General features: G+C 37.7%; 2 protein-coding genes across 2 annotated transcripts in view; both read right to left on the bottom strand.

The window, feature by feature from the left end:
• LOC132184061 (uncharacterized) overlaps positions 1 to 8,787 on the bottom strand; it is a 15,355-nt gene extending 6,568 nt beyond the window's left edge. Inside the window, exons 1-9 of the mRNA XM_059597544.1 lie at positions 7,091 to 8,787; positions 6,831 to 6,980; positions 5,988 to 6,258; positions 5,744 to 5,836; positions 4,423 to 4,597; positions 3,361 to 3,603; positions 2,964 to 3,158; positions 1,930 to 2,121; positions 46 to 844 (exon numbers count right to left, since the gene is read on the bottom strand). Of these exons, the coding sequence (XP_059453527.1) occupies positions 46 to 844; positions 1,930 to 2,121; positions 2,964 to 3,158; positions 3,361 to 3,603; positions 4,423 to 4,597; positions 5,744 to 5,836; positions 5,988 to 6,258; positions 6,831 to 6,980; positions 7,091 to 7,957 (2,985 nt within the window). The 5' untranslated portion in view covers positions 7,958 to 8,787. The remainder of the gene's footprint in view (positions 1 to 45; positions 845 to 1,929; positions 2,122 to 2,963; positions 3,159 to 3,360; positions 3,604 to 4,422; positions 4,598 to 5,743; positions 5,837 to 5,987; positions 6,259 to 6,830; positions 6,981 to 7,090) is intronic.
• A 721-nt stretch (positions 8,788 to 9,508) lies between these two features.
• Positions 9,509 to 17,252, bottom strand: LOC132183808 (DUF21 domain-containing protein At1g47330). The gene is made up of 12 exons (XM_059597240.1): positions 17,012 to 17,252; positions 16,433 to 16,509; positions 16,246 to 16,329; positions 16,035 to 16,148; positions 15,770 to 15,856; positions 15,454 to 15,593; positions 15,274 to 15,361; positions 13,589 to 13,662; positions 13,214 to 13,401; positions 12,305 to 12,567; positions 11,878 to 11,924; positions 9,509 to 9,871 (listed from the first exon to the last, which is right to left on the bottom strand). The coding sequence occupies exons 1-12, from the start codon at positions 17,187 to 17,189 to the stop codon at positions 9,718 to 9,720; spliced, it is 1,494 nt and encodes a 497-aa protein (XP_059453223.1). The 5' UTR covers positions 17,190 to 17,252; the 3' UTR covers positions 9,509 to 9,717.
• Between the last annotated feature and the right edge of the window lie 690 nt (positions 17,253 to 17,942).

Raw genomic sequence — 17,942 nt, 5'->3', positions numbered from 1 at the left:
CTCTTTTTTCCCATTCAGTCTCCCATTAGTTTCAGCCACTGTGACCGTCTTCCTCGATGGCACTTTCCCTGCAATATCCTCAACATCGACAATCTCTGATCCCGTGCCTCCGTCTTCGCTACCCTCATCCTCATCCGATACACCAACACTCTCAGCATCACTCTCACCACCAACCTCTGAACACAAAGCCCCACCATTTTCTACCACGCCACCCTTCAAAACCCCAACCACCTTAGCACTCCAAGCACCAAAGACCTCATCAATATCACCACTATCCACATCCCCCTCCCAAACAGGCAAAAACTCCTTGGCACCCAACGCTCTCAGTCGCCTCGAGAAATCCCTCGCGACCGCATTGAATGCCGCGCCGTAAGCTTGGCTTCCGACGCCGAAAACCGCGAATTTACACCGCGAAAGCAAAAGAGACCCCACCCGGAAGTCCTCGGCGCTCTCGGAAAGCCAATTCGAGAAAAACTTAGCGTTCTGCGGGGGCTTGCCATCTTCCCAGGTCGAGGCGATAATCAAAACTAGGGTTTCTTTCGGTAGGTCCTCGGGCTCGTAGTCTTTGAGATCGACCAGGTCGAATGGGAGATCGTTCGACGCTAAAAGATCGAAGAGACGGTCAGCTAGGGCTCTGGAGGTACCTGTTTGGGAAACGAAGAAGAGCTTGGGTTTGGAAATAGAGGGATTAGGGTTAGGGTTTAGGGAGAGCTTGAGGTGTCTGAGGCGGCGAGACTTGTAGAAGCAATAGAATGTGGAGGCTGAGAGGAGGGCGAGAAGGGTGAGTCGAGCGGGTACGGAGGAAAAGGACATGGTGGAGATTTCTTTCTCCGGCCTTGTCCTTCTAGGGAAAATTGCTAGATCGTCTGCTTGTGGAATGGAAGGGAAGTAGCGCTAAGCTCATGTTCGTGATCACTGAGAAGCGGGACTTACAGTAGCGAAGGTTTTAGAATTGAGATTTGAGAAGTAGAAGGAGACGACGGCGTTTTTGTACGCAAAGATGGTAGGCTTGGCCGAGGCCGTGTTTGATTGATTTTTCAATTGGACTGAGTGATTTACGGGCCCATGATAACCAATCAATTTTGCCACCAAAGATATGGATTTGGACTTCCAAACTTCCTGGGGTATGGCCCTTTGATATTATTTTAAGGTATCTTTAGCCCATTAGGTTATGTTGGTAAAATATACTGTATAAATTGCCACGTGCTATCGATTCGAATAACAAAATTATTGAAAATCTCGGTACAAAGATATTGGCTCAAACCTTTTTTTTTCTTTCTAGTTTGTCAATTTGTCATTGTTCAGTAATAGGGTAAATAAGGCTAAATTCGTTAAATTAAGTCTATTAAATTGACACTTGTCCTTAAAATATATGTGATTTTCACATGCCTCCTTTTTTTTTTTTTATTAAAAAAAAAATTAACAGAACACAATCACATGCTCTAAGAACATATATCAATTTAATTGATTGGATTTGAGGAATTTTCTCCAATTTAGTTTGAAGAAACACTTTGTCCGGCATATAATGCTTTGGAATTCAAGTAACTCAAATAGAAAATGACAAATTTTATCACGTAGTTAATATTCTAATACATGAGATCTATCCAAAAATATAACCCATGGGTTGAAAACCCCTCCTATTGTTCCTCTTTACATGCAGGGCCAAAAATAGAAACAGCCAGGAAAATCTAACATGGTAACATTCATTGTGTCCATAATAAGAAAAAGAAAAAAAAAAAAAAAAATTCAAGAATCTGTATAGCTCTTCTTCACTTCACACAAACATGAAGAATCAGTATCTGTTGTTTTGCTACAAAAGGGAGCCGAGAAGACCTTTTCACCTTGTTCTTTCGTAAAAGGAGGAGCCATGTCTACTTGAATTTGAGATCATGCAGTCACAAGCTGCTGCATAAATAGAGATTTTAAGGCCTCCACATGGTCTTTTTTGCGCATATGATACCCTCCTTATCCTGAGCATAAGTCATTCGGATTTCCCAGTGTAGACTTCTCAATATGCCCTCCAATGGATCCAATATCTCAACCTTATCACGTATAATAGCCCAACCTCCAGGCCGTAGAATACGATCCATCTCGACCACGATCGATACCGGCTGCTTACACCTGGAAAGTTATCTATCCATCAAACGCTAGCTTGTATAATTGAAATAGTCTATCACATTGTGTTTTATAGAGAATCTGTAATAACAGCAAAAGCAGCCACAAGAAAAGGGGTACAAAGGAAAATTATGACATCCATAGAACCAAAAAGACTATCACACTTAAGTGAAATAAAATCTATTATTTGCTAGATGATTACTAGAATAAAATTCAATCCATTAGACCAAATAATGATATTCCAGTACGGAAGTAACAAACCAAGAAAATAGTTGCCAACATGATCTAAGACACTAAAAGAAACAATCAATTTGATTGATCAATTGAACCCACAAAATGAATATTATCTGTACATCCAAGCAATGACCCAAGGGATGAGCCATTGTTAGGATAGGGTAGTTTGGACAGCCAAATAGGCACCCTGCTAAAAGCAAAATTCTAAAATCTCATTCTCAGCTCCCATAAACGCAAGATTCAGAACCTGTCCATGATATACTGTGGCCGAGCCTCTAACAGTCTCTGTAAATAGGGCAATTGGAAAATAACAGAACCCATTATCCATAGAGAATACTTCAACAGCTCCATATTTTGCCCAGATCTTAACCAGAGGAAATGGTAATCTCTGATAAAGGAAATAACTGACCATGGGTTTTAACAGGTAACTAAGACTGCAGTAAACCTAATGGGAAAAAATAAATCAAGTTGCAAAACCTGTCTTCATAAAAACCCACTAAAATCTAACCTTGCCCAGCAAAAAAATAAATACATAAATCAAAATTAAGTTGCAATCCACAGATTTAGTCACATAAATTAACTAACAAGGCACTAACTAGAAAGTTCATGTTAACCTGTTCTTGAGCCGTGAGAAGAGATGATCAGCATGCAAAAGATCATACGATCTTGGGTAAGTACCAAAAGACTCACACCAATCATGGTAGATGCCCACAAGCCCACGTTCATAAATGAAAGGAAGAGTGTCTGGTGCATGGACGGGGACCACACTCATCACCCAAACCTTCTGTTGAGAAAGAGCTGCTGCAAATCTGCATTTCCACGTGCACAATTACTCTACTTCCCAGCATAATTTTATGGAGTTTAAGTAATCAGAAAAAGCCCATGGAACCAGAAGGGGACAGAACTAGTGTTTAAGCAAAGAGAAAATGTTCACATTTTGACACTAGCACCTTATTAAATATAAAAAACAATTAAAGGAAAATTGATTCTTCAGTTCTTTTGGTTGCATACCCTCCATAGATGGCTTTCATGTCCATCACGTTCCGTATATTTGACCAGTCAATACCAATTCCAGTAAGATAGGACTTGTCAACTATAGCTTTCCAGTGGTTGGTGTCTGCAATCAATTTTTCTTTATCATTCATCCAGTCTGGAGAAGTTTCGAGCCTCTTGGGCCATTCCTCAGGCCACTCTGTCCCATGTTGTTCAATTGCAGATGGAATGCTGTGCAGGCATGTCCTTATATGAGTATACCTGTTCAAAGAAAATGGTTCAACTACCATGTAAATGGGCATAAAACTAAAATAGAGAAGACAAAAAGGAAAAAGAGCAAAAAAAAAAGGAAAAAAAAGAAAAAAATGGAAAGAAGCAAGAAGAAAAGAAAAGAAAAGAAAAAAGCTAGAATTACCAAAGCTAGTGAGGGTTATAGTCATACACAAATGTCTACTTGATTTGGACTATCATTACTCAATAAATATTTCTTCAGTTTCAACTAACATAGGACAATGACACCAATAGATAATGAAGATGGCGGATGGATAATCATGACTGTGAATGACAGTTAGCTATAGGAGTACTTATGAGAAATAATAAATAAATAAAAACAGTCAGTTTTTTGTTACTAGAAAATTTTGTATGTTGGATCATAATGTTTTTTTTTTTTTTAACAAGTAATTGGGTAATAATGTTGAACTAGGAGAAAATTGCTTTGTTAATATTTAATTTGGAGAATTTGAGAGTGTATGTATAAAGCCCTAGGTTAGAGGTCATTGGGCATGGCTATGTCATTGAGGATCTTCAAAAGAAGAAACAACCGATCAGCTCTATTATTGAATTAAGTCAGTAACTTGACAACAATGACATCCAACTCTGACCAATGCCAAATATCAATGACTCGGTCACTTTGCATCCATCCTTTGTTCAAATCAGAATGTTAATTCAGTTTTTTATGTCTAGAATGGAAAAGTAGGCTTTCCACACTGATAATCGATGTCACTTATTTTAGGTTCAAATTCAAATTAACAAAACCAAACAGGAAGATGAATTTAAAAAAGCAATCTCATCTTAGCATACCAGGCTGCATCTGGATTTTCATTTTCCTTGCATAAAGGTGGATTTTTCTTCCTTCTCAATTCATAAATATCATTCGATTCAGGCTTCTGATATATTTTAACACCAACGTCACTGACTTCATCAGTTTTATGAGCCAGAATATTCCAACAGATAGATGCTGTTAATCTGGACATGGCTGGAAATACAAGTAGTGTTAGTAAACATAATAAGGGTTTTCTTCAATAGATAATGCAGACAAAATAAACAAAACCAGTTCTTCTGCATATGTGGTAAGAAGAAACCACATTGCAGATTGGTATGCATTGATGTGGCATAGGATCCATTAGGTGACCCTAGAACAGATAAGACTTCCAAGAAGTTCACAATCCTATATCCCACTTAACAAGTTAAAACCAGCTAGTCATCCACCATTGTGTAACAACAAGTGCATGCATCTGGCCAGTTCTTTTAAGTACATAGCCTGTGAAGCAAACCTCCTTGACTAGCATATAAAACCTACTGCAAGATAGAGGCTAAGGTGGTGAACCATATGCACTGCTGTAGATGGCAAACTTAATTGCCACCAGAAAAGGAGAATGGTAAAGTTTTGGAAAATTCAAGGCACGGGCAGACTTAGTTGACAGCATCATTTCAAATGAGACTAGTCCTGATTTAACTCAATAAATGTAGGTACTCCCTAAATTCGCAAGGAAGGATAAAGCTTTCTGAGTTTACATTTAAACCCAGCACGTCAACTGCCTATAAATTTCAGTCATCCAACTAATACTCTCAAATGGGTGACAGCATAAGATTAAAATCAACTATAAAGTCTATACAAATGGAACTAAAATGTTCAAGAAAGACTTTGTTAGTGATAGTGGCTCATATTTATAATGAATAATTTACACCATACTCTAGCTCTAAAGGGAGAGGGACCTGAGGGCTAGGGGTGGAATGAAGCGGAGCCCTTGAGGCCCCCCTCAGGACCCTTCTGGGCAAAGCACTTTTTATGGCAGGTCGAACCATAGGTCGGGGGATGCAGGGGGTTTCACCCCCCACGTTAGTGACATTACGATAAGGGTATAATGGGGATTTTCCATGTATTGAGCTAAGGTTGTAACTAGTGGCTAGAAATATATGTTGTAACCCTATTTTGTTTTCTGAATATAGTGAAAACGCTCTCTCCAATGAACACAGGCATAACACTGAACCACATAAATTTGTGTGTGCAGTTTTTCTTTCTTTTTTTGATTTCACCATATTTGCATAGCAACAACACAATATCGTGGAACAAACAAGTTTCAGCAACCAAGGAAACCACTCTTAGATCTTACAGGCCAACCTTCTTCTTCTTCAATGTTCTCATGTTTAGTTGACAAAATAAAGTATCCACTGGGCCTTAAAATCCGATTCATCTCTAAAAGAAGCTTACCCCCTGAGAGTGAAAAAACAAAAACAAAAAAACAAAAAAACAAATAATATGTTCATCTAGTAATTTTACAAGTAATGAAAGTTAATAGAAACAGTAGGAAATAAAGAAAGAAAAAAATAGAAAAGAAAGAGAAAAAGTTAAGGATAAGACAAACCATTGGAATGCCAAGACAAGCCACACCCACCACAATGAATAGCATCGAATACATCACTAGGAAAAGGAAGCCTTCTAGTTCCTAAAGGGCTAACTACTGCAGGAAAACCACGCTCAAGGGCAACCTGGGCTAGGTCCACCAGGTCATCCTTCAAGCCTAGTGACAATGTTAGTACCTCCTTATCAAGAAGAGAAGCCGAAAGGCTTGAATCTGTACATCCAATGTCCAGCACCACACGGATATTCTTTCCCCATTCAATGTCTGGCACCATCTATCATATCCAATCAAATTTCAAAGGGCTAAATACGCTAATGATGAAATTAAGGTTCTACCATTTATTTATAAAGAGCAGAGAACAATGGATAAGACAAATAATCATGACTTGCAGATTCCAGCCAGATGACACAAATATAATGTCATCTATAAGTAGATAATTGCTACAAACAGCAAAGTATTTCTTAGTTTGCCCATTACAATTCACAAACACTGAAGTTTTTATCAAGGAAAGATCGTAATTTGGGAAATTTACATTATTCTTTCCTTTCTCAGTTATTCACAAACTAGGCACACACAATTTGTTTGAGCAATATATCATAGTTGTTACATAAATCTGGTGGTATGGGTCTGTGGTTGGGTAATGAGGGTGGGCTTGAGCATGGCGGCAGCAAGAGCAAGAATAAGCTATGATCATGGGCTATCCTATATTACAGTAGTGGTAGCAGTGGTGGGTAGTGGGTAGTTGGGATGATATCTATTGCTTGTGTTTTATATATCAAAAAACGTATCAATATCCTTAAGAATTAATTCAAAATATTCAAGACCTTTAGAACAGGAAAAACTCACCTCTTCAATGGACTCGAGGTAATGAACAACTCCACCCTTGAACTCAGACTGGTCTTCAGGAAAAGTAAGATATTCTCCAGACTCAACCATCCAACTATGTTTCTTAACAAATGCAGCAAGTTTTGGATGTGCGACATTCTTATACAGTATCTGCACTAACAGAAGAACATTACCTTGAGAAAACGTCAAGCAAACTCTTATCTCTCTATATATGAGATTCATAAAATATAAAAGACTAAAACCCCACATATATGATACACCTTCAATTTGCTCTCAGGCCAGCGCACTGGCGACGCATAACCACCATGGATTAGAGGAACAAGACACATCAGAGGTGTTCTTGGGCAACTCCTCTCTGTATGCCGATAGCTCTGCAGCTTTCCCGTGCCACTTTCAATATCAATACAAGGAATGTAATTGTGCTTGCTCCTTGTGCTACATAATTTCCATGTATAATGCGATTTAGGATCAAACAAAGGACCTTTTATCTTTCTCTCCATTCCCCTCTTCCTTGACTCACCACTTCCATCTTCCAACTTCTCCTCAAATTCCTGATCCACTGGCTCTACTAAGTCGCTGTCTCCTTCTTTTTCCCCATTTTCTTCACCTTCAATATCCAACCCTTCTTCCTTACCATCTACTACTTCCTCTTCGTCTTGCTCCTCCTTTTCTTTACGTGAATTTTCACCCTCAGAATCCTTTGACCCATCATTCTCTTCAGCAACTTCCTTTATATGTTTCCCTTCGTTCTCCTTAGCTATTTCTTTCCCACCCTTTTTTGTAGGCTTGTGCTCCTTAACAACTAAAGCCGCAGACCCATTAACCTTTTTCTCATCCTTCCTACCCAAATCAGACTCAACTTTCTCCTTCTTATCCTCTTTGTTCAATCCATGCTTCTGCACTCCCTTCTTGTTGGACTGAGTACCAGAACTGCTTGTCCTTGCATTTGTTGACACGGGTTCGGCAATGTCATCGAAACTTTCCCTTTGAGTGACTACAGAAGAGGAGGAAGAAGAAAACATAGACCACACAAAGATGAAGCAGAGACCCAAGATGGCCACTGCAGCCATCTTTATGCAGAACCCATATGGGCGTTTTGCTTGGCGACCCAACCGAGATATTGCCATCTCTCTCTACCCCCAAGAAATACTACTTTGAAGTAAGTAAATCAAACGAGGAAATCTACACTCAAATATCAAAAACCTTCCGAAAAAAGAGAGCAAAGATTGAAATATTCGATTCTAAAAGTACGATTACAGGCAACAGATTCAAGAATCACATATAGGAGACAAGTTCTACAGGGATTTTCAACCAAAACAAGAAAAACTAAGTGCTCAAATGGAGTAGTCACGCATCAACCAAGAAACTTCCAAATAAAAAACACCCACCAAAATATACATGTGTAACATATCTATATACTAAAGACGTACAAGATTCCATTTCTTTAGTAAAACAACCTGTGAGAAATCAAGAAATCACAGGTGGGGAGATAGCTTCCACTTGGGTTTCAAGTAGAGCAAGATTAGCTGAGGCCTGAGGGTGCCCATTGGCCGAATCAAAGCAAAAAAACTCAATCACGATTTTCCCGAGAAAGAATGAGTAGATTAGAATTACCCCAGATCGGCACGGGTTATAGATCATGAGGTCACCTGTATTCTTCTTCTAGTGTCGTCACCAACCGAACTCAGCCTTCAAAGTTTGGAGAAGTCTCTTTTTCAAAACGGGAAAGTGATGGAGATTGAAGAATATAAAATGGGAGGGAGAATACAAATCTGAAAACAACAAAGAAAATGTTTCGTATTGAGCTGAGGAACGGTTGGAATTACATTGTCTGGGCAGAGACAGTGTCACTTCGGAGTACCGGGCACGGGACTTGAGGCCGCTATTAACGGAAAAGGACCACCGGTATCTCAGTCCAACTGCTTTCCTTTTCCCTTCAAAAAATGAGACTTTTTTTGGCATGCGAATCGTGACTTGTACCCAACACAGTGGCCTGGAGGTTTGTAGTTAATTTTATACGGTAACATGCGATACAAATCACTTTAATAAACTGAAATGTGTTTTTAAAGAAATATATTTACAGTTAAGAGACATGCTTCATCCACTATTATTTATTTTTTTTCATTTTAATTAAGAGTGAATAAAGCATGCCAATTTAGCTCAAAATGATTGAAGAATGCTAACTAGAATTTCTCCTCCCAGTTCGCATGCCAATTAATGGCTCACACATAGGAGTAATAGACTACTCTATATTCTGTGTGGCTCTCAATAAGTAAGTGCTACTATGATCACGTCCAAGTAAAATAGCCACAATTAGTCTCTCTGACCTACCCTTTTTGCTCAAATCTCCTCTTTTTTTTTTAATATTTTTTAATATTTATTACTTTAATTCTTCTTAACTCTCACTATTTTAATTCTATTATTACTATTATCATATTATTATTGTTATCCTTTGTGTTCCTATTATCCCTATTTCAAACTTTTAATCACTTAAAATTGTGAACATTGACATGCCTTGTTAATCCTATCAAAGATAGCATGAGATTTTTCTTGTGTACACCTAATTCTTGACAGTCAAAATTATTGTTTTTATTTCAAGAAAATTAACCTGTACCTTCAGTTTGATTTTACATACAAAAAGCCACCAACAACTTAAAACGGTATGTTTAACTGACACATTAGAGCAAATCAAAGAGAGAGCAGCTCTTTGGCTCTTTCTATAAAATTACACAACATGATTCCGGGCAGTCAACCCAAGTTTCCAAGTTGTGTAAGCCACTGTTCTTGCCAAGTAACTAACTATACAGAGCTTCTGTGTTGTAACTGAATCTAATTTTAATAGCCATATGATGAGCCAATCTCTTAATAAGTCTGCTTACAAGACTTATTAATAAGATGGTGATGGCGTGGGAGCTGGAGATACAATGGAAGGAGAGAGTCCAGAGATTAGAGGGCGAGTGATACATGCGCCAGGGGAGGGCTGTTGTGGTGAATTTGAGTCGGGAGCCATTTCCTGAGAAGCATTCATGTTGATCTTTATCCTGCATTCATAAGCAATAATGTCAGTTCAGGGGTTCATATAAGAGCATCTCCGGCAAGGTTTGTAAATTAGCTTTTTAACTAAATCTAGCTATTATGTTCCATTTTCTTGCTCCAGCAAACATTGTAAAATGAAAGTTTTCCCTACAATTGCTAGGGTAATATGAAAGTTTACTGTGGCAACTCTAAGAGCATCTCCAACAAGGGTTTTCATTTTAACTACTCAAAATGTAACTTTTTTTATTTTAGCTACTAGTTTTTCACTACACACTCCAATAGAACATCTATTTTAACTATCTACTATAATTAAATATTTTTTTTAGTATTATTTTATTATTTTTTATCATTTCCTTTGTCTTCCCGATAAAAAGAGAGAGAGAAGGAGAGAGAAGATTAAAAAAATAGAAAGAAAGATAAAATATTATAAAATATTACTTATAAGTTGCTACAGTAAACTTTCATATTATTTATGATATGAAAGTTTACTGTAGCAATTGTAAGAAAAACTTCTATTTTACAAGAACTGCTGCCTGCTAGAGCAAAGAAATAAGGCATAATAGCTAAATTTAGCTAAAAAAACTAATTTACATCTTCTGCTGTAAATGCTCTAAGTAATATAATATGATTTCCAAGGTCTCATTTTCTTAGTTTATTCTTCTTTCTCTCTCCCTCTTTTTCTTTCTCTGGTTCATCTTCCCCGAAACACATTCTCGGCACCCAACATTTTTTTTTTCCTCTTCTTCTCTTTCTCTCCCACTTTCTCTTCTTCTCTTATCACAGATTCTTCTCCCTTCTCTTTCTCTCCCACTCATCTTCCTCCACCACACATGAAATCACTGGTTCACTCTCCTTCAATTAAATCCGAAAATCACACCCCAAAATCCTTACCCATCAAACCAAATCGACACCCATCAAACCATCTGAAAAGCACACCTAAAAATCCTTACCCATCCAACCAAATCGACACCCATCAAAAAATCACACCCAAAATTGACACCCATCAAACCAAATCGTCCCCAGTGAGAGATGTTTGAAAGCATAAATGGATTTGTTGTAAATGGATAATCTTTGCAATCTTGGTTCTATGGTGGTGAGCGAGAGTGAGAGAGGGGGAAGGGGATTTGGGCTGGAAAATGGATCAGTGGGAGGGTTTGTTGTGCGTGGTGAGGGAGAGAGAGAGAGAGAAGTGGAAAAAAATAATATAAAATAGATTAAAAAACAAGATTTAAATAAAATAGATAGTCTACTGGAGTTCATTGTGAAAATGTAGTAGATAAACTAGAAAAAGTTGATTTAGAGTGGCTAAAATAGCGATCGCTGCTAGAAATGCTCTAACAATTTTGTATATATTTGGTTCAAACATTGCTCAACTCATCATGGCAGCAAACAGCACTTCACAAACATACATCATGTTTCACTCAAAATCCCTCTCTAATCACCACAAATTCAATGATTGGTTTCTCGCCATATGACAACCTAGGTCTAGTCATTTTCTGACCCCAACAAGCAAAGGATTGAGCTTTAGTGTGTTGCTTGTGACACTCCCTTTACTCACTTGTCAATTGATCACCTGTGTGGTTGGATTCTATTCAACAGCCAAAGGACTTGGAGCACATCTTTTGTTCTTTCTACCGCTTGAAGTGATTGTTACAACCACAAAAATGGCTAATCAAGGAACCAAGGTATTCTTTGATTTGCCGAGAAGCAAGGGACAAAGTAGTTCCTAGTCCTGTGGCCATCGGAATTGGGATTTCCAATATGATTAAAACATGTTACTAATTTCCGACCCAGCCCAGTCGGAATTTTTAAAACATATTCCGTTTCCAATTTTTAAAAGCACAACATCCATACTTTCGGGGCAGGTTCGTCAGAGGGCTTTGCCCTCCACTATTTCTTGGTGAAAAGATATATTAAGTAGTTGGTGCATGTATATATTATTCTGTGCGAGTGTGAGCGCACAAGCAACAGAACTAAATAACATAGCAAACGCCAAACGGTAACTTTTTACCTGTTATGGATGTTTACATACTCATCGGTTTCATCCAATATTTCCTCCTGACAAAAGCAAACATTTGAACTGAGATCATGAGATCACCGTATAAAACAAAATTCAAATAGAAAGCTCAAACACTTAAAAGAGGGGCAGTTCTATAGAAGCAGTTTCAGTTACTCATACCTAATATTAATATTTTAACTAACTAAAACCAGCCACGAGAATTGAGCTCAAACATGTACCCCTATTCACTTTTTAGTAGAGTAAATTGTACCATAATCCCGTGTATCCAGGAAAGGTGTCTAAGAGTAAACAGGACCACAACATGGTTTCCCAAGCCCGTGTATTCATTCCTTGTGTATGCCTGGCCATGATTTTATACTGAAGAAAACTTTTTTTCTTTTTCTTTTTGATAAGTAATGTATACTGAAGAAAACATTACCTGAAGAAGTTCTTCAATGACATCCTCCATGGTAATTACACCAACAACCTCTTCATTGGATGGGAACTCTGGAATTGCTGCACTTTCAATGTCCAGAATGCAAAATGAACAACCTCTATGTCGTTTTTTATAGGCAGCAGCCTGTGGATTCTTCTTCATTTGTTGACCCCCATCAATCTTAGCCATAGCTGTCAGACCATCATCTGATTTTGATTCAGTCCCCACATTTTTGGTACCAGAAGTGGGGCCAACATCAAGATTATCTGGTTTACATAGAGCAAATTAATTGTAAACTTTGCAAAAGAAACAGATGGCTAAACCTAAAATATGAGGTATGACAAACCCATAATGAAATATCAATCAAAATTTAATTTTTATGATTAAAGCAGCATTAGTTGAGGCATAATCAGCCATAATCAAAATCAATAGAAACATATTTACTAACCACATAGAAGGACACAATGGCTTCTGGAATGGAAATGGAAATATTCAGAAAAGACAAAACAGATAAGAGGAAATACAAATTCACTCATACTTCCAATGAGGATTCAAATATGTTGGGAACCAATCAGGTATCGAAATTGTAAATAAGGTGGAGACATCACTGATCATAGAAAAGTTAAGCAATATGTTGGGACATGAAAAATTGGGAACAATTTAGGGAGAAAACGTTCTTGAATTGTGTAATCACATGTGATAGGTGGTACACGCTCCCGTTAACAAATACGGGTCTTACATAACCATTGGCAGGATAAGATCTAAATTAAATTAAGTGTAAAAATTCAACCTCAGAAGTCAAAACTTTTTTCTGTTTTGGGTATACGAGCCTGCAAGGCAAGCTAGTTGCTAATACAGCAATAGGATAAAATATCAACAGGGTCCTTCTGTTCGTGTTTCCTACATTCTCACCTTTATTTGGTGATGCCTCAGATTTGCCCCTATGCTTCTTACAGCTGTCCTTAAACTCGAGCTGTTCACCCCCTTTACCTTTCTTTGAGACCTCTTTTTTCTCATTATCCTTATAGACAACAGCAATGTGGCTGTGACCCTTCTGGAATTCATTTAGAATATCATACAGAGGCAAGTCTTCTGAAACCCTAAATGAGGTAGTAATGCAAGACAAGATATCAGAAAAGAAGATATAAAAGATAAATAACCCAATTAACAAATGCAAGACAGCTACTAATGAAATTATACTTTCAGGGTCATATCCCCTTCTTTATCCCAGGCATACATGTCTTCTCCCCTCTATACAGAAATTAAAAAATGAAAGTAGCATCCTACCGAGGAATTTTCCTTATGATCATTTTTCTCACAGGAACCACATCATCTGGATCAACTGCCAAGAGATTTTTAACCTGTACATGATAGAATGGGATATTCAAGTGGATACCATAAGAAAGAGAAAGCATCAAACAAGAATTACTACAGATTTTTGCATGCTTTAAAGGAACTAAGTCTACAGTACTACGAAAGAATTATAGGTCATTAAGTTTGGGGCAAAAGAGGTTTACATTATAATGACTCTAACTACAAACAGTGGCGGAGTAAGGATTTTATTTGATGGGGGGCCGGACTCATAAAATAATATTTTAGGCAATTAAATTGTTTTATCTTATGCAACTGATACTCTATTCTTCCTATACGTTGACAGAATTATGTGCACAAATTAAGCGAAAAAAAATACGAACTTACTTAGACATCAGATTATTTTCTTTAACAATGAATTGAATAAGTAACCGATTCTCTGTTTTGTTTTGCCAAAAAAAAAAAACTAAAAAAGTGACTGGAAAAACAAAAGGAGACACAGTAAAACCATTGCATCGACAGATAATGTGCTTAGGGAAAAAAAAAATCAACTTCTTGAATGGAGCTTGGTATTTGCTTCACCTAATTGCCTGCTTACAATCAAACAATAAAACACCTTGGTAAAATCATAATTTAGCAACTTTTGCTTTGTCTATCAATGTGGATGTGGCCTGCATAGGAGCTTAACAGCCAGAAACTAACAACTAAAGCAGTTACTTCTATATATAACTTGGCCAAAATAACACAATGAGATTAGCTAGGAGAAGAATATTAGGACTAGAAACCGAGTCTCTACCAAGCTTTAGTCTTCTAAAATCTGTATCTTTTGGGCTTTGGATTTTCTGCTTGCAGAGAAGAGAGAAAGAAAGGGAAGAAAATGGGGGCACGAGGAGAGAAAACTGAAAAGAATGGGAAGAGCCAAACTGCTGAAGAGGGAAGAAAGCTTTGAAGAACGGAAATGGGTAGGTGAAAAAAGTGTGAAAACGTGGCATGTTTTGAGAGACCATTCTATATAACTTTTTTTTTTTTCCTTTTAGGGGACTGAGCAATCTTATGGATTTTTTTTTGGGGAATTTTTCATGACATACCATCATGCAACAAATCAACTAAAGTTAATTTATCACAGTTTGGATTCTGGTGCAGATACTACTACACCATCCCAACCACCACGTTTTGGTCAATCAACAACCTCAATAAGAAAAAGATTCCACGACATGGTCCCAAGGGTTCAACCAAATGATTTAAGCTGGCATCCCACCCTCAAAACTGTCCTCCTTGATCCAGGCTTAGCAGCGGTTGGATAAATGACAAGGTCTTAAAATGATCTAGGCATTCTACAATAAAACTCACACTTAGCTTAGCACACTACATACACAACTTGGATAATCACACAGCAACATCAACCTTTAAGTTAGACAAAAGAGACGTGTTTATCTCATCAGCTGTTTACCTAAGGCTACCCTCTTGTCACTTCCTTAGACAAATGGGAGATATGATCATGTGAACAAGGTATATTATATAAGCAGATGAAAAACATTTTTTTTTTTTTTTTGATAAGTAAGATATATGTAGATCATCGAAAACAATAATCCATTCAACTTACCCAAAAAAAAAAAAAAAAAAATCAATTGTATCACACTAACAGAAAGAAATGAAATTACCAGAATAAGTCCAACTACGTTCTTCGAGTTTCCAGCATAAACCGGAACTCTACTATGACCCTTTGTCATTATTTCATTCAATGTCTCCCTGTATAGCAGAAAGAGAGAGAGAGAGAGAAGGAGGGGTTAGAACACAGAATAACATGATGAAGAAAACAAAAAATGAATCCAGAAACCCACAAATCAAGATTTGAATCCAGATCTAGGGAAAATGCATTTGATATGGGAGTCATGGCATCTTTTGCAGTCTTTGCAGTCAATTCAAGTGCCCCAGTGATGATAGTAGTCTCATCATGTGTTAAATCCCCGCCTTTCCCGGCCTAAACAACAAAAATATGCATACCATTTTACATCAGAGAACCAGGGGAATGGGAGACAGTCCAGAGCATTGAAACATAAGCCACTAGGTTGTCATCTCCCTGGGAATAAACATCTTGCACAAAATTCCAAGGAGACAGTTTCAACATTCCTGATGCTCTGCTCTCCATTACCATACCTCATTTCCATGAAAAGTCACAAAAGTTTGGAGCTCTGCTCTCCGTAAAAGGACAGCATGTCCCTTACCCAACATCCAATCCAACACCTGCACTTAATATTGTAGCGCATTAATTGAAAAGAAAGAAAATAACATGAAAACCTTGGTTATAAGAAAAGAATAGTAGATGTTATTCTCCACACAACTAAATAAAATAAGCAGCCCAACTTGCACAAAACACAGGATAAAAATATGTAATTTCATATAATCTCTACATTCATTCTACCTTACTAATTGGGTAAGAAATAGGGAAAAACAGCCAAAGAAGAACACGAACGAGAGGGGCCATTGTTGCTCCAACTTTCAAGCCATAGCGAGTACAGACCGCTTGTGGCATTATCTGTAATGAAACATACGCATATAAAACTAGAAAAATTTTGGGGAGCGGACGACATTACAAATCAAACTATTCCCATTTGGATTTGATGACAAACTACCTCACCAAACATGAGGATGAGAGTCACTGATATCAGAATTGCTGCCCATGGAGGCACAAGCTTGTCCAAGAATATGGGAAGAGTCTGCAGAGAGAGAGAGAGAGAAAAAAATCATTTGAAAACAATTGGTAAGATCAACCAATCTTTACACGATATATTTTAGGTTCCACAAGAACCATGTAGTTACCTCCATCGCTAAAGCGTTGCCAATCAATAGTGTACAAAGTAGAAGATGCTGATTCTTTACCACTGGAAATATTTTAGCTGAAAAAAAAAAATCACAGCACATCACTTCAAACTTAGATCTCTTCAGCCGAATCCATGTGAGATTTTCCTACCAACAGGATTAGCTCAGATGTGCAACTTAAGCTTATACCTTTTCTTTGGGAAGGCATTTCCTACCGAAAAAACTACCATTCACTAGTTGCCTAATTCTAAACATGAAGAATCACATAAAATTATAACACAAGCCGTTCAAAGCAATGGAAAAGCACCAAGTTCTCCCATTGCTAGCATAGTTAATACTACTAAAACCTCCACAAATAACACCTCTTAATCCTTAAAAATTCAGAAGCCCGAAAAGGCAAATAGAGATTAATTAAATCAGGAGCCAACTGGGTTGTGGGATTAATGTAGAAATTCATAGTTTTCTTTTCAACAACCTTCATAAAAGTTTCTTCATTTTGACCTCGAAAACTCACCCACAAAAAGAAAACGAATAAAGGAAAGGAAAGAAAAGAGGAAGAAGCGTGTGAGAGAGAAGTACCGGCGTACAAGCGATCCTTGGGCCGGCCGGATTTTATGAGGACCTCCAGGTCGACGAGTCCCAGAGACATGAGCCCCAGGGTGAGCCCAGCCATGATACCGGCAAAGCACACCAGCCCTATGATCACCAGCACGTATAGGAAGAATTGCGTCCCACAGCACACCAAGTCGGCTGCCATCTCTCTCTCTCTCTCTTTTGTCTCTGTGTCTGCCAGTAGAGCTGTAGAGGAGGATCTGCAAACGTGCGGGTTCGTCACTTTTATACGTTCCACTTTTCCCACTCCCCAATCCTCGGTTTGATCATCAAAGGAATCCAACGGTTCTGCGCCCAAGCGTTTGTTTTTTTCTTGTGTGTATGCCGTAACACCAACCGAACATAATGCTCTTTTCTCAGATCCAATCAGAAGCCTACAGCAAGAGTGTCCTGGACCCACTTTATCCCATATTTTTATGCAGTTGTTTTAGCGTTCTACGTCATCGTTTTTGCTTGTGTTATTATTGTTTGGGGGATGGGAATATGTTTAGATTCGAATATGGAAATATATACATAATGGGTGAAGTAAAATAGTTAGCACCCCGCAATTTTTTTTTTTTTTTTTTGCATTAAAATATTAAAAAAAAATTTTCCACACGGCGTGCGTACTCTGAATCACGACTCATACATAATACATGTCCTGTGTACGGCCCAACTTTTTCTATGAATAAAAAAATAAAGTTTAACAAAAATTAATTAAAAATATTAAAAAATATATAATTAATATAATAAGTTATCTGGTTTCTATCACTAAAATGATAATCGCAATTTTTTTTCTTAAGCAAGAATCTCTTCATAGTTTTGCTAGATCTAGTACAACTCGAGTTCGTTTATAATTTGATTGAAGCTCAATAAAGTTGTTGTTTTTCTCCATAATCTTAAATAACCACAATTATAT

The sequence above is a fragment of the Corylus avellana genome, chromosome ca6 (assembly GCF_901000735.1).
Source record: "Corylus avellana chromosome ca6, CavTom2PMs-1.0".
Taxonomy (NCBI): domain Eukaryota; kingdom Viridiplantae; phylum Streptophyta; class Magnoliopsida; order Fagales; family Betulaceae; genus Corylus; species Corylus avellana.
Note: the sequence above shows the minus strand (reverse complement) of the source record. Positions and strands in the feature narration are given on the sequence as shown.

Excerpts from the sequence above, each read along its gene's own strand:
- LOC132183808 (XM_059597240.1), bottom strand. The coding sequence starts at position 17,189 with ATGGCAGCCGACTTGGTGTGCTGTGGGACGCAATTCTTCCTATACGTG. Across the intron at positions 16,330-16,432 it reads GCAACGCTTTAGCGATGGAG|ACTCTTCCCATATTCTTGGA; the intron begins GTAACTACATGG and ends CTCTCTCTGCAG. Across the intron at positions 15,594-15,769 it reads TGACTTTTCATGGAAATGAG|GCCGGGAAAGGCGGGGATTT; the intron begins GTATGGTAATGG and ends TTTGTTGTTTAG.